The sequence below is a fragment of the Cydia pomonella genome, chromosome 15, assembly GCF_033807575.1.
Source record: "Cydia pomonella isolate Wapato2018A chromosome 15, ilCydPomo1, whole genome shotgun sequence".
Lineage (NCBI taxonomy): Eukaryota > Metazoa > Arthropoda > Insecta > Lepidoptera > Tortricidae > Cydia > Cydia pomonella.
This window is the reverse complement of record NC_084717.1, coordinates 18,536,238-18,552,772: the sequence shown is the minus strand read 5'-3', so window position 1 is coordinate 18,552,772 and position 16,535 is coordinate 18,536,238. Positions and strand designations below refer to the sequence as shown.

General features: G+C 39.0%; 1 protein-coding gene across 3 annotated transcripts in view; it reads left to right on the top strand.

The window, feature by feature from the left end:
• Nucleotides 1-16,535, top strand: part of LOC133525551 (uncharacterized) — a 74,540-nt gene that overhangs the window by 39,606 nt on the left and 18,399 nt on the right. For 2 of the 3 annotated variants that reach the window (XM_061861847.1, XM_061861845.1), the window contains exons 2-3: nt 8,542-8,713; nt 10,722-10,801. In XM_061861847.1, the coding sequence (XP_061717831.1) occupies nt 8,542-8,713; nt 10,722-10,801 (252 nt within the window). The remainder of the gene's footprint in view (nt 1-8,541; nt 8,714-10,721; nt 10,802-16,535) is intronic. The other variant, XM_061861846.1, reaches the window with a different exon arrangement.

The window sequence follows — 16,535 nt, the reverse complement described above, 5'->3', positions numbered from 1 at the left end:
CACGAATTGCTGTAATTATCAGTATAAAAGTACTATCATTTACGTGGTAAAATACAATATTCATTTATTGCGCTATCTTACACAAACATGACAATTTATATTACTTACATTAAAAATGTAACACTTCAGAACTATTACAATTATTTAACATTAAAAAGTTTATCAGAAAAATCAACTTCCATCCATAATTTTAACTACTTCCACCATCATCATTAGTAGAACCATCATGAAGTTTTTCGATCAGATCACGTGTGCGTCTGACGAATTTTCAATCTGACGAATCTGTCGGTCACGTGAGCGGTCGCGAGTTTAATATTTTTTCCCCATCACAAAAAGTGCACAGCGCCGCTAAAGAAGTTTTCATTTCAAAAACAAAAATAATCAAACGAAAGGGCATAGTTATGGTTGATATATTTACATCAAATTGTGTACAATATTTTCTTTAATTGTAAAATAAATAAGGACTACTCGACCAGGGATCGGAACCGGTTTTTTGGAAAAACTTTGAAATAAGCATATATTTCGGTTTATTTTATACTCTAAATATAGGACTCGGTTGTGTTTTTAGATAACGACTTCGTATTATTGGATTGCCCAATTAGAAAGGGAATAATTAACAAAGAACGAAAAAATACCGTTTTCGTTCCCATACAAAAAATACCGGTTTCCGATCCCTGTACTCGACCGTTAAACTTTCCCTTTCCTCTTAACTTCAACCTTATTGGAAAAGCATAAGGTCCACCAATAGTCAGCCAAGAGTATTGTTACAGAACATCTTTTATTGATAAGCTCTGTGTTTTGTTGCCGTTGTCGAACACACGATCAATCTCCGGCGACGCAGCACGTGTCAAAACAAAACACTACGCCTGCGACAGCTGCAACGTGTACTAAAACTGGGACGAGTTCTGTACCCCTAGTGAAAAATTATTCGATAGCGAAACGTGACGTACGCGTTTGCGTTAAGTCTCATTTTGTATGGGATTTTCAGTTTCCAAAACGTCCCGCTTGGCGCGCTGTTTCTAAATCCCATGCAAAATGGGATTTAACACGTCACGCTATCGAATAAATTTACACTCGGGGTTCTGGACCCGTTTTATGGAAGCTTGTAAGCAGTTTTTTTTTAACAGGAAGCCAATTTAAACTTACCTTGTGATATCAAAATGATATCTAAATGATGACAGTCGCCCGTGCGTCTCGCGCTAATACATACATGTACAGACAAATGTGAGCGAAATACACGCGCGACTGATACATATTATTTAGATATCCAATTTGAGTCACCTGTCAGTGTCAAAACTGACATTCCTTCAACCAAAAATGTCACGTTTGACACTGATTGATTGATTGATCAGTATCATATCGGAAAACTCGAATTGCCCTAAGCAAACATCGTCATATTTCAACCAATTTACACGAAACCTAAACAAATTATATACCGAAACCCTCCTCAAGAATCAAAAGATAAGTGAAAACCGCATGAAAATCCGTTCAGTAGTTTTCGAGTGTATCGCGAACATACAGACAGACAGGTGTAGGATAATTACTTTTACTTGTTGGTTCTACTACTCCTAATCATTTATATTTTCTTAGAAAAATGAATTTACTCCAAAATCAAATCAAATACGTGAAAACGCTGCATTCAAAAAGCAAGGTCTCTTATTTTCACAAGTTGTGTTTTCTTTGGGATAAAAATCGAACGTAAGGAATTAAAAATAAAGTGAAAATCAGCAAACAGAATGCATAAGTTTTTACTTTAGAAACATTTAAAATGCAAGAAACGACTAGTTCAAAGAATATTAACATATACGCTTTCTTAACTTACAAACTCTTACTTTAAAAACTTTAGTATACCTACTTACTATGATTTTATGGTTCCGTAGCCAAATGGCAAAAAAACGGAACCCTTATGGATTCGTCATGTCTGTCTGTCCGTATGTCACAGTCACTTTTTTCCGAAACTATAAGATCTATAATATTGAAACTTGGTATGTATGATGTATTCTGTGATCCGCATTAAAATTTTCACACAAAAATAGAAAAAAAAATTTGGGGGCCGTAGCCAAATGGCAAAAAACGGAACCCTTATAGATTCGTCATGTCCGTCTGTCTGTCCGATTATGTCACAGCCACTTTTTTCCGAAACTATAAGAGCTATACTGTTCAAACTTGGTAAGTAGATGTATTCTATGAACCGCATTAAGATGTTTACACAAAAATAGAAAAAAAAACAATAAATTTTGGGGGTTCCCCATACTTAGATCTGAAACTCAAAAAATCTTTTTTCATCAAACCCATACGTGTGGGGTATCTATGGATAGGTCTTCAAAAATAATATTGAGGTCTCTAATATCATTTTTTTCTAAACTGAATAATTTGCACGAGAGACACTTCCAAAGTGAAAAAAAGTGTGTCCCCCCCCTGTAACTTCTAAAATAACGGAATGAAAAATCTAAAAAAAATATATGATATACATTACCATGCAAACTTCCAACGAAAATTGGTTTGAACGAGATCTAGTAAGTAGTTTTTTAATACGTCATAAATGGTACGGAACCCTTCATGGGCGAGTCCTCCTCGCACTTGGCCGCTTTTTTATATTATAGGACGACATTATTTTACACACATTGACTAAGTCCTATAGTAAGCTTAATAAGGCTTGCGTTGTGGGTACCTACTCAGACATTTGTTCTGGAGTCATGGGTGTTTCTATGAATTTATATTATAATATATAACAATAATAATGATTGAGAACAAATACCCGTGCTCATCACACAAATAAACGCCCTTTCCAGAATTCGAAACAGGGACCATCGGCTTCATAGGCAGGTCACTACCCACTAGGCCAGACAGGTCGTCAACCGTCAAAGTTATAGCTTTTGTTTTTCACAATCCATAACTTCCGTGGGAACAAAATAGGCCTTTGTCCTTCAGTACACCTCCATGAAATAAGATCTTTTTCAAGCAAGTGTGATGAAAAAAAAAACTGCATGAAGTTGTTATTTTTTCTAAAAAAAATTCTAACATACATAATACTAGACCCTGTTCACGAAGCAGGAGTAGGAGGTCCTGGGTTTGAAGCCTTGTAAGGGCATTTATTTGTGCGTTTATTCCTGATTCTAGATATTAGTTCCTGAGTTATGGATATGTTCTATGTATGCCACACGCCTTATTGAGCTTACTGTATGTGGGACTTAGATCGAGTTGTGAAAGATTATCTCCTAATATTTAACTATTTAAAACTCACATAAAATGTTTACTTACAATATATTACAAAGTTCAAATAAGCAAGTAAGTAAGCAACCATCCAAAATCCGAGCCGGAACAAGTTTGCTTCATTAAAACCACCGTTAAAATTAACTTCGTTTGTAACAAGTTGCAACAGGTTCGCCCTCGGGAAATTAGTTGTTACAAACATTGTCATCAATAAATATATAGGGGGCCTATTTGTTACATACGAATAAGATAGCTTCAGAGCAATTTTTACACACTTTTAATTACCTACCTCGTGTATTTGTATACTAGCTTTTTTAATTTATTTATTATAAAAAATAGAAGTTACATTCATTACTGTTACTTTATCTGCCAAACTGCAGACACACCCACGACTTCGTTAGCGTGGAATTCGTAATTAGGGTATATTTTATTAAATCTGCTTTTTAATTAATCCCAATACACACTCCCTTATACTAGTTTTCTTTTAATTTATTTATTACTTATTAAAAGAACATATATTAATTATTGTTACTCATCTGCCAGACTGAATACCCACCCACGACTTCGTTTGCGTGGAATTAGTAATTTGGGTATGTGGAAAGTCTATTTATAGGTATTACAAAAAAAATGTGTTTGAATCCTGGCTAACAAAAATATTATGGAAAGCTGTAAGACGCACTTCATCGACCTAAAAATACTTACTTTAACGTCAATTTACATTTTGGAAACATGTAAGTTTGTAAAAAAATACCCTCATATTTACACCAAACATTCAGATATACCCCGACGTTACGCCAGCAGGTTTCAAAATAAGCTGGTGCAGGTTATCCCCTCAAAACTAAAACTACATTCAAAAAGTCTATGGCAATCAAAATATTCAACAAAATCAGTAACGAAATAAATAACACGAAGTCCGACGATGAATTCTTTAAAAAACTAAAGGTCATCATGGAAAAAGCTTATTATACAATAAATATTTTTTTTAACGACCAATAATTGCAATTAATAGGAAATTTAAAACGAGTGGCGATAAATTAAAACACGACCGAAGGGAGTGTTTTAAATCGACAAGAGTTGCGAATTACCTATTCGCACATGTATCGTACAACGTTTTACAGTACAAATGGCCCTTTAAATGTTCGACACAGTAACGTAATATGCTAATTTTCACACTAGTGCTATAAAGTGGACACGGGACTGGGACAATCGTCAGCCTACGGACGTCATATACTTAGACTACGAAAAGGCATTTGATCGCGTACCTATTCGAAGGCTAATTACTAAATTGGAGCACTTTGGGATTCGTGGTCAGCTCCTTGAATGGATATCGGACTTTCTAACCCACAGGATATTTAAAGTAAGAGTAGGGGAAACTCTATCAAATGAACACAACGTCTATAGTGGTGTTCCTCAGGGATCAGTGCTGGGACCAATCCTGTTTGGCATATTTATAACGGATTTGAAGAGTGTAGTACAGTCGGAACTGTCAATATTTGCTGACGATACCAAAGTTATGGGTAATCCATTGGTAACTCATAATATTATCCAAAGTGATTTAGATCGCATAGTTCAGTGGACTAAAGACTGGCTCATATCACTAAATGCTGACAAGTGCACAGTCCTACATTTAGGAAAAACAAACCCAAAACTAAATTACCACATTGACTCTGTTCCCCTACAAGCAGTAACTAGTCAAAGAGACCTGGGCATCACTATTTCACATAACTTAAAATGGGACACGCATATCACCAAAATTACCAAGAAAGCAAATTCTATGCTGTATATGATCCGGAAAGCATTCCATGTAATTACTAAGGATCTATTTATTAGAATATACAAGTCATATCTCCGTCCTTTACTTGAGTATGCTTTTCAGATATGGTCCCCCTACTTTAAAAAGGACATCACTTTGCTGGAAAAAGTACAGCGAAGAGCAACTAAAATGGTTGCTTCACTGAAAGACAAGACATATGAAGAACGGCTTCAGGAATTAGGTCTTACAACATTGGAGGACAGAAGGAAGCGAGGCGATCTTATTGAGACATACAAAGTCTTGTCTGGACACTACAATGTTCCAAATATTAAAGACTTATACATATCAAGCCAGAATGTAAGGTTAAGAGGACACTCTAAAAAACTAGTCAAACCTCCATGTGCTAGCAACCCTAGGAAACACTTCTTGCCAAATCGTGTAGTAAATGTGTGGAACTCTCTACCAGAAACTGTTGTTAGTGCACCGTCAGTGAACTCTTTCAAAAATAGACTAGATACACATTTTAGAACATTAAAAAGTGCTAAATAAACACAAGTGCTGCGATATACACGCATCAGCTCCAAGAGCTGCTAGTGTATCAAATAAATAATAATAATAATAAAGTAGCACCATATGTACTGTAAATAATAATTATATTATATCTTGTACAAAAAACTCGATCTCCTCTTGAATAAACTGTTTGCTGCGCCCTACAGAAAGGCCAGGTCAAGAGCACCCTAAACCGACGAGCGTGTATGAGGAATGTCATGAAAGTGAAGGAAGCGAAAGAGGTATGTCAGGATCGTAGCACGTGGAAATCCGTGGTCTCTGCCTACCCCTCCGGGAAATAGGCGCGATTATATGTATGTAGGTATGTATATATGTACAGGGTGTCATATTGTATACAATTCTATGTAATAGATTTAGATACAATGTGATATGCAATAAAGATTATGAGTATGAGTATATTTTATCCAATCTGTTTTTTATTGATTCCCAATACACACTCCCTTATTTGAGAGACAACTGTAACGCCTAGATAAAGTGTAAAGGCAATCATTCAATTTGCGCATATTCTTACATCAGTTATCAGGCAATGCATTAATTATCTCAACCCCACCTCCCTTTTCACGTACTTAAGGGATGATTTTGGACATAAATCCTATGTCCTTCCCCAGGACTCAAACTATCATTAGTATATCAACTAATTTGGTTCAGCGTTTTAAGCGTAAGAGGCAGATACACTTTCGCAATTATAATATATATTTTTATATATTATAGGTACATAGGGCATTATTGCACAAATTGACTAAATCCTACAATAAGCTCAATATGGCTTGTGTTGTGAACTTAGACAACGGTATTTATAATATATAAGAATTTATAAATTACTTAAAAAGAAAGCATCCATTGCTTAGGAATAAACATCCGTGCTCATCACACGAATAAACTTACCAGGATTTGAATTCCGACCCATCGGCTTCATAGGCAGGGTCACTAACTACTAGGCCACACCGATCGTCAAGGTATTTTTAAAGAATGCGGCTTCTACATACTTAGTATTAAACGGTCTGCTCACTATATGACTCCCAATGTGACTTCACAGTGTGAATGAATACACAGATACGCTTATGTTCACAGCTTTAGAATGAACAAATGTTGGTTTAGGGCCCTATGAAAACAATGATTTAAATATCGTTCAACGAATATCGTTGTCAAAATCTAAATGGAAGCTTTTATACTGTGACTTAAATTAGTAAAGCCGTTGAAAATTGCCAGCAAAGAAAAGTTACTAAATATAATTATGAGGGAACAGATAACCATAAACCCACCCATACATACATACCGGTCAAAATCGTAACCCTTCTTTTATAAAAAATACACACTGTATCATCGGATGCCTAAGTTTCAAAAGACTTTCTTAAAACGTTTGATTAAACTTAAAATTTTATGTTTGCATATGTGAATATATTTAAAAAATTCTGAATGCCGCTCATATTTATTTAAAACGTCAACTAATAAATAAATGTAAGTTTATGCGATTAAATTCCATTTAATAAATAAGGGGGCGTCCATAAATTACGTGAGATGATTAAAGGGGGGAGGGGGTCGAGTCAAATCTCATCTAATCTCACGTTGGGGAGAGGGGGGGTCTCGACAAATATCACGCAATTTATTCTCTGATTGAAACAAAAAAAAATTATACTATTTTGGTCCATTTAATCCAAATTGTATGTACATGCTTAAACTAGTCGTAAATAAAAGCACGAACCAAATTGTTTTTTCTTTTTACAATAAACAATCCAACGCGTTTACGTAATAAACCCACATTCTGAAAAATCTCACGTGAGATTGGGGGACGGGGGAGGGGGTTGAATAAAATCTCACGACATCTCACCAAGGGGGGAGGGAGGGTCAGAAAATTGAAAAAAACACCTCACGTAATTTATGGACGCCCCCTAAATATATATTTGGTCACAATCTCACACATATCGACCTAGCCCCAAAAACATACTTATATAGATAAATAAATACTAAGATACATAGATAACAGGTACAAATATTTGTGATTTGCACACAAATAAATGCCCTGGCCGGGATTCGAACCCGGGACTTCCTGCTTCGTAGGCAATACCACTAGTAACTACTCACTACGCTAGAAGGTCGTTGTTCTTCATTATCGTCATATTTTCAACACAATAACCTGTCGGTTGACCCATGGCACAGTTTCCATGGGCGTGATATTCAAATGCCTCTTTACCCTTGTTAATTTATTAATGGTAGTGTTCCCTAGGGACGACAGGGACGTGTTATAAATATATAAACACTAAAAACCGTTCTCACAAATTACACAGCGGATATTATGTAATTTAATTAAAATAAAATAATTGTACGCTTTTAAACGTTGATATCACGCAATCGCGTAACGTAACATCAGTTAGACAAATCCAACAGGGATTTGGTCAGTAAGCAGAGGGGCCCTCAGAATATGTGATTTTTGTAGAATTTTTTGCTTTGAGATAAGTAGTATTAAAAATGTGAAAAAATATTGTACCTACTCGTGTACCCATTACATAATTTTCTGTTTAACCTTACACGCTTCATTCCCTAGCATATTCAAAATTTAAATGTTATTTTACGTGCTCTACCTAACTACCTATATTATGTATTATAGGTACATTAAACGGGAGTAGGCATACATATAATTAGCAAATTTCACTCTCTAGGCCGTTGGGGGCAGCTACCCCCCCCCCCCCCCCCCCCCCCCGCCCTGGCGTCACCCCTGGATTGGCCCATCGAATATATATTAATACTAGTGACTGTACGCTGTACACCTCGCGATAAGTTTAAAGAATGTCAAATATAAAAAAAATACTTCCTCGGTTCATTATCACAGCGAACTCACAATGGTCTTAAGTGTCACAAACCCTACTAGCGCTTTTCCAATTATAATAAATGCGAAGGTAACTCTGTCTGTCTATATGTTACCTCTTCACGCTTAAACCGGTGTCGCTTGCCATCAGGCGATTCGTTTTCTATAGCTTATACAATCCTCTCATTGATAACCTCTTCAGCAGGGTTAATCTCCGCGGAAATCCAGAACCTGGACCTGCTACGTCTGCTGATGGAGCGACCCATGCTCAGCGGACACAACCGCTTCGATCGCGGGCCCTCCATCGAGGACCGCGTCGACCAGCTCTGGCATCGAAAGTATGGGGAGGACAACAGATATAGTGAGGGTTTAAGGTATGAATATATTTGTCAGACAAAGCTCCTAATCTAAGTCCTTTTCAGGTTGCAGCCTAAAGGGACCCAGCATTTTTGGCAATTTTATTTCAAGAATTGATGCAGGTAATAGATTTACGAAAGCAACTACCATTTGATCTACCAACTTAGAGATAAACTATGGGTACCTATAGTTATTGGAATTAGTCCAGGAGAGTAAATATCCGTGGAAGTGCAGAACCTGGACCTGCTACGTCTACTGTTGGAGCGGCCCATGCTCAGCGGACACAACCGCCTCGACTGAGGACCTTCCATCGAGGACCGCGTCGACCAGCTCTGTCATTGAAAGTATGGCGAGGACACTGTTGTCCTTACCTTAAAACCCCTTAAAATACCTTAAACCCTCACTGTATATAGTGAGGGTTTAAGGTTTTTTTTTTGTGATGCGTAAAGGTTTCCCCTCTCTCCAAGGTTTCACACTTCCGCCAATTTTTAGAATATGTGTGCCATCGTCCCGCCGTATCCGTTTTGGTCTTCCTCTGCCCTAAGGTCCATCCTGTAGGATCCACTATGGTTAGTTTAGCCCAGCGCTCCGGGTGTATTTTTTACCCTCCATCTAGGACTGGGGCAACCAGCTCTGGAAACGCAAGTATGGGGAAGACAACAAATATAGTGACGATTTAGGGTAATTAGTATGTTTCTCAGACAAAGCTCTATGTAAGCGCTTATCCTGTTGCGACCTATGGGAGCCCAGCGTTTTTGGCAATATTATCTCAAAAATTGGTGCAGGTAATACTTTTTACGAAAACGACTCCCATATGGCTGCAACTGATGAAGCAGAAATTGAAAAATGATTGCCGAACTTAAATCAGATAGTGCACCGGGTCTTGATGGCTTAACTAACGTACTCTTGAGAAAAATAATAAACCATATTGTTCTGCCCCTCACATTCATATGCAACATGAGTCTTGCAGAGGGCATTTTTCCCGACGCATGGAAAGCCGCAGCTGTGACTCCGGTGTACAAAAGCGGGGACAAAAATAATTTTGCCAACTACAGATCTATTTCGCTTCTAGAATCTCTTTCAAAAATCTTGGAGAGCGTGGTTAACAAGCGGGTAGTCAATTTTCTAGAAAAAAATAATATATCGTCGCAAAAGCAATTTCTCTGTCTCGGGAATTAACACACTCGCTTCCAAAATTTCACTTACCCCCCTCATTGCACAATATACTATTGTGACATCTATTTCATTCAGGTTATAATTTATAAATAGTAGTGCGGCTACTTATTCTCTAAAATCAGAATATTGAATAAATTAATTTGATTTGTTCTCTAGTTGAAACTATTTAGCTTACAACTAGCTTATAAATGTACTATTTGACCTTTTGGCCTTCGCCACCTCAAGTTATTGGTTTTAATAAAACCCAGGCTGAAAACTTTTGACGGTGAAATAATTATGGAAATTGTTTATAGTCTATTTTTTCGTGCTATCCAGTTTAAAGAGAGGTTAGCATCCCGAAATACCGGCCACATTAATGCATGATCCTGACGAAGATATTAATGACATAAAACTGATATTAAAAGGCATGAAAATGCTATTAAGTCGCGGGGGGTTTGTTATTATAGTGACGGATATTTTTGGGAGACAATAACTTCCTTGTAGGCAGCTCGTAGGTGGTGTAGGCGTGATTGTTTTATAAATAAACTTCAAATAACGGTGTTTTAGGCCTTACAAAACTTGTTCAATAATGACTTGGCTTTTGAGGGTTTCGTAGTCACCTAGAAACCCTTATAGTTTCACCATATCCGTCTGTCAGTCCGTCCGTATATCTCCTAATATCTCCTGCGCACCTAAGTGAGTGACTTACTTACTATGTATTTAAGTATATATTTCATCGCCTAGTACCCACCCCACAATAAAAGCTTTGCTTAGTTTAGGCCAAGGTGGTTCTATGTAAGGTTGTCCCAAAAAAAATAGTCTCGGAGATTTCAAATACCCCCTAACTAATGTTTTGTTTTTCTTCCACAGCGGCACATCGACTAAGCGGTCGGCGGTGGCGACGGCACTGAACGCCGGACGTCCGCGCCGGCAGCCCGCGCCCGCGCTCGGTAAGGCCTTCTCGCCTTTTACCGGCGTCGGTAAGCAGCGCCGAGACCATGCATGCATGCATGCATGGCTTGCATGGCTTGTTGTAGCTTCTCCTGTAAGATTGTCACGAGTACACCGCGACAATATCTCGCGCGCAAGACAGACAGTCTCTTTATAATTAATACAACTAGCTCGTGCCAAGCCTACTGAGTATGGATACTGGATAGCACTGATCGCTGGAATTCCGCGGCGGCAGCTCGCGTCAGCGTTTGATAAAGCCTTCTTGCCTTTTACCAACGTCGATAAGCAGCGCGGAGACATTGGCTTGCATGGCCTGTTTTTGCTTGTCTCAGCGGATAGCATGCACTGAAAGTCGGACGTCTTCGCCATGAGCCCGAGCGCGATAAGCTCAATACGCCTCAAGCAGAGCTGACACACCCGGCATGGTTTGTTGTAGCTTGTCCTACAGCTGTGTATGTATAGCACTGAACACCGGACATCTCCCGGCAGCCCATCGGTAAGGCCGTTGGCCAGCGTCAGCAAGTAGCGCCGATACAAGGACTTGCATGGCTTGTAGCTTGCCCTACAGCTGTGTACGTATAACACTGTACCGGACGTCCGTGCTGGCAACCCGCCCTTAGTAAGATCTCTTTCCCACTGACGTCAAGTTTTTTGTACCTACGGTTTTCTGCAGAATCCCGTTTTAATTGTATGCGTGCAGTATCCCGCAAACAAATTGGTCGTGTGAAGGATACTATATTAGCACTTATAGTACTAAAATGGGATCCTGCAGAGACCTGTACCCGCAAAAAAATGGACGTCAGTGGGAAAGAGTTCCAAGGCTGTCACGTCATTTTCCGGCGTCGGTAAACAGCGCCAAGCCAATGATTAGCATAGCTTGATGTACGCCGGCAAAAGCTAGGTAGCTTATCCTACAGCTGCCTATGGATAGCACTGAACACCGTACTTCCGCATCGGCAACCCGTGTAAAGCCGTCACGCCATTTGGCCGGTTTGTTACTAGGTATGATAGCTTTTTCTACAGCCGGATACGGACGGCACCGAACGCTTGCATAGCTTCTTGTTATAGTTTATTGGACTGCACATAAACCTATCTACTGTAACAATTCCTGCACCAAAACAGACTAGCCGGCGTGTATTGCATAGCTTGTTATGAATAAAGCGTCAGCGTCAATTTGCTCTGCACAACGGTCTGACACTGTGGTATAAATATGGTATAAAATGCGTATTAAATAAAAAAAGCTTAAATCTGTTTTTTTTATAAAATGAAATATGTAGGTACCGTTTCGTACCTCGTCTCAATGACAATTGTATAAGATCTCTAACAGCTATCATATTGACGGTCACTTTGCTAAAGTACGAAATGGTACATAAATCTCTTCGACTATACTGTATTTATTGGTCATTTACTGTACTGTATTTCGTTGTAAGTATACAATAAGAAACAATTGCAAGAAACACATCCTACACTTTCTGCATGGCTTTATGTGACTAAGGTACCTGCACCAAAGAAGGCCCGGATCGTAAGCTTGGCTACTTTTGAAAATTCATACTATTATAAGCGTGAATGTGTTCAAATATTGCGTCCATGTTCGTTAGTACCGGACAAACCTGCAAGTTCGGGTCGGTTCAACGGGTCTTCTTTTATACAGGTACCTTAGGTGAATAAACCAGAACTTCCCTAGAATAGTAGTGAAGTAGCTGACCCATTTATTTTCCACATTTAGCGCTGGCACTGAACACGGATGCACGGTCACTGAACGGACGGCCACGTCGGCAGCCCTCGCCGGGGCTCGGTAAGGCCATCACGCCTTTTGCGGGCGTCGGTAAGCACGAGTCAACCCTGGCTTGCATGGCTTATGCTACATTTACACGCTGACCGAGACTTGGCAAACGTCTACAAGGACTTGGCAATTTACTGTCCGTTCGCTTCAAGTTCGCAGAAAGCGACCGTTACAAGCCGTTACATGATAATACCACAGGTACAATTACTTTTACTGTCGACCTGAGTAGATACAGCGTCAGAAAGGGTAGCGCAGGGAAGCGGGCCGGGATGTAACTGCTAACTTCAATCGAACGGGTAGTACACGCCTGAAAGTACGTTATTGTATTCCGGGCAGTTAACATGTTCGCATGATCTGTGTTCGAAAACCGACACTGGCCCGGATCGGCAACAAGCTCTTGCAAGCGAACGCAAGCCAAACCAAACACTCCCGCTCACAAGCTTGCGATGCTAGATGTTGGTCGAGACTTGCCAAGCGTTTAAATTTAACATTAAAACTTTGAAACGGACTACATTTTTACTGCAAAATATGGCCGGTAACTGGTGTTTGTTTTTGGTTAGTTCCTGCTTAGCTTAGTAGTTAACCTTTAAAGGGAGGCACTGATTAACAGTCCGCAGGACGCTATCGGCCTGTCAGTTGTTCGGAACAGTCAACTTTTTGTTCTAACTAACAAGCCGATACCGTCCGGCGGACTGTTGATCAGTGGGCCCCAGAAATAATTATCTAACATCAGCCAGAAACATAATATAGACGCGCCGCGAATTTTGTGATGTTTTTGATGAACTGCTACAGCCTGAACTGAAGGCTATTTTGGACTACGTTAGTAATTTAGTCGAGTATCGAGTATTTGTGACTTTGCATGCCTAAAAGGTCCTTATGTTCCACGTGCAGCACAGACCCTTTAGGCATGCGAAGTCACAAAGACTCGCCACTCGACTAAATTACTAACACAGTCGACTAGCCTTAACCTGCAGCTGAACGTACTTCGCCCAATCAATTGCACATTCCACACCACTGCGGCACCAACTCAACTCACTTTCGATTCAGGGTGCGTAGCCAACATGTCAATCGTTTACGCTCCGTAGCGAACGAAACGCAACCGTCACTGTCGCACTAATATGGAAGACTGATAGAGAGACAAAGCGTCTCGTTGTCGTAGCGCAAGCGATTGTCACCTTGGCTAGGCACCGAGTTTAGTGTACGACGAGTGAACAACGCGTAGACCATACGTCGTACTCTACAATTACATACATTTTGAAAATTGTAGGTGCTGTAGGAACGCTTAGTTTTCAATAATTAACTTTGAGTCTAGTGGCTGTTTAGTTGTAATAGTGAGGTCAACTTTTCTCCGGCTATAGTCGTAAATCATGGCATTTATCTGCAGCAATGCCTCTATGTATATTGTATTTGTGGTTTCTGTAGTTCTACCTTTGATTAGCATACTTCACAACCGGTTCGATTTCCATACAAACAGTGCCGGATTAAGTCAGCGCGGGGCCTTTGGCAAATTCTATCAATTGCTTTAATTTTGGATTGCTTTAATTTTGTCGGACGAAAAGAAACTGAGTCCGACAATGAAACGAATCCACGAATTGCTATTCCCACAAAGGCATATGTAGTGTTTTTTTAGACATGCAAGGAAATTATGTATTTAAGCATCATATAAAAAAACGTCAAAAAAATATCGTTCCACTAGTTACTAGAGTCTAGTATATTTTATTAAAGAAAAACTAAAAAGTAAAATCGTTTAATGGGCAATTTTAAGTATGGTGTTTTTTGCAAACCTGAGGGCTTGCGACGAATCTTTCTCTCTATAATTCTTCCATATTTGTGCGATAGAGAGGAAGATATAGAAATGTGTTGGTGCGCGGGGACCGTGCCATTTGCCACGTGGCTTCCGCCGCTGCATACAAAAAACAATTGCATTTAATAAAAACTTTGTTTTATACAGAAATCACTCATTTTTTTTAATGTTACAGTTATTTTGGTGTTAGGTACATTGATAAAAAATATAACGTGTTTTTGCGTAATTTCTGTATAAAACAAAGTTTTTCTACCAATTTAACGCAAACCAATATTTGTTTGCGCATCTATCTAGATGCGCACATATTTATGTAGTAGGTAATAGAATGTAATGACTTAATAAAGCGCTATTGTTTTCTGTATGTAAATCGAACCACCTTAAGTTATCATTCAAAGCGCATAACATTAGTTTTATATTAAATTGGTTCTTGGCATCACGGGCACGAAAGCTAAATTCCGAAAGGTTAAAATGTGGCAAAAATATATGTTACTATAAATAATACCTGTTTCACCTGAATTCCCATTGCTAGAGAAAACATAAAAATGAGATAATCATGGTACCTTTAGGGTTGTCTCTCGTGCCCGCTGGGACGTGTCTTATCTTGGCTTATTGAAACCGGGAAGTCCCAAGGCAGCTAAAATGCGGAATAAGTTTTCGTAAAGGGTATCATTATTTTTATACCTTTGAAAAATCATACGAAACAAATGAGTTGTTAGATACAGAAAAGGAAATCAATGTGGACCTATTTATTTCAAATAATGTGCCTTTTATTTTTAGTCGTTTGTCTAATTGTTTTTATGTTATGCGTGAATTGTAGAGGACAGTACAGGAGCCCGCTCATTATTTACTGTTATCAAATCAAATATCATTTTATTATAATCAATATTTTATAGACTAACGGACATACAATATGTAATTATAACTCTTAATTTACTGGTCAATGTTAAGTATCCTATTTAGGCATCAGAGGGCCTACCGCTAACCACGTTGGAAGTGTTGCCTCTCTGTCGCACTTGTAAATTCGTACGTAAGTGTGGCAGGAAGATAACACGTCGAACGTGGTTCGCGGTAGGCCCTGACGTCCTAACGCGAACGTCGAACTACATCGATAATTATCGATTTCTTTTTTCGATTTTCTCATTAGGCCTTCGGTGCCAAGTTTGAGGCCTGTGCATACCGGAAGCGTGTGCGTAGACGTGCACGTGTGCGTTGTAATATACAGATCCCTATGAGAGACGGCACACCGCTTGCGTGACGTGTGCGTACAAAGCTCAAACATTTTAACGCAGGCCATAAAGTACTTCGCATAACAAGGATTGGGTACAGAGTATGGCATACGAGTACAGTCAGCGTCAAATACTTCGTAGCAGTCAAAGTAGCCAAATAGTTCGGTACACCATATATTTAGTATGGTGTACCGAACTATTTGGCCACTTTGACTGCTACGAAGTATTTGACGCTGACTGTACAAGCTTCTATGTGAATGAAAGAGTCAACCGTCCAGTAATTGTAAAAATAACCAGTTTGCAGCGCCTAAAATTAGCTACCCCAGAAGGGTTAATCCAAAGTAAATAAATTCTAATTATTGTTTACATCAGATGTAAACATCAGAGGAAAATAACCAAGGGTTGTCCCTTCAGAGATTTTAATAAAAATTCTGAATTTTTACAACAGGTGCCATGATTTTATGAGATTTAAACCAAACATTCATTATGGTACAATCGGCATCAAAAGTAGCCTTATATTACTTTGCCGCACATGTGGATAAAATGCAACTTTCTCATCAGTTTTTGAACAGTCAAAAGGGTCTTTTTTGAGGGAAGGGATATTTGTTCCTGAGACTTGGGTATTTCTAATATATCGTTGTCTGAGTACCCACAACACAAGCCTTAATAAGCTTACTGTGGGGCATAGACGATTTGTGTAAAAATGTCCTACTTTTTTACCAGATGGTGTGGTGAAAAAAACTATAAATGATCTTAAATTATGCTTCGTGTACCTTTTTGGCTTTTTAAAAGCTATGCCTATCCTGCTCGATGCTTCGTCACCGTGAACCTTGTCGGAGTGCACTAAGGTTACAGCTCTGGCTCTAGAGTTACAGGCGTACATAGGCTACGGAGACTGCTTACCATCAGGCGGGCCGTAT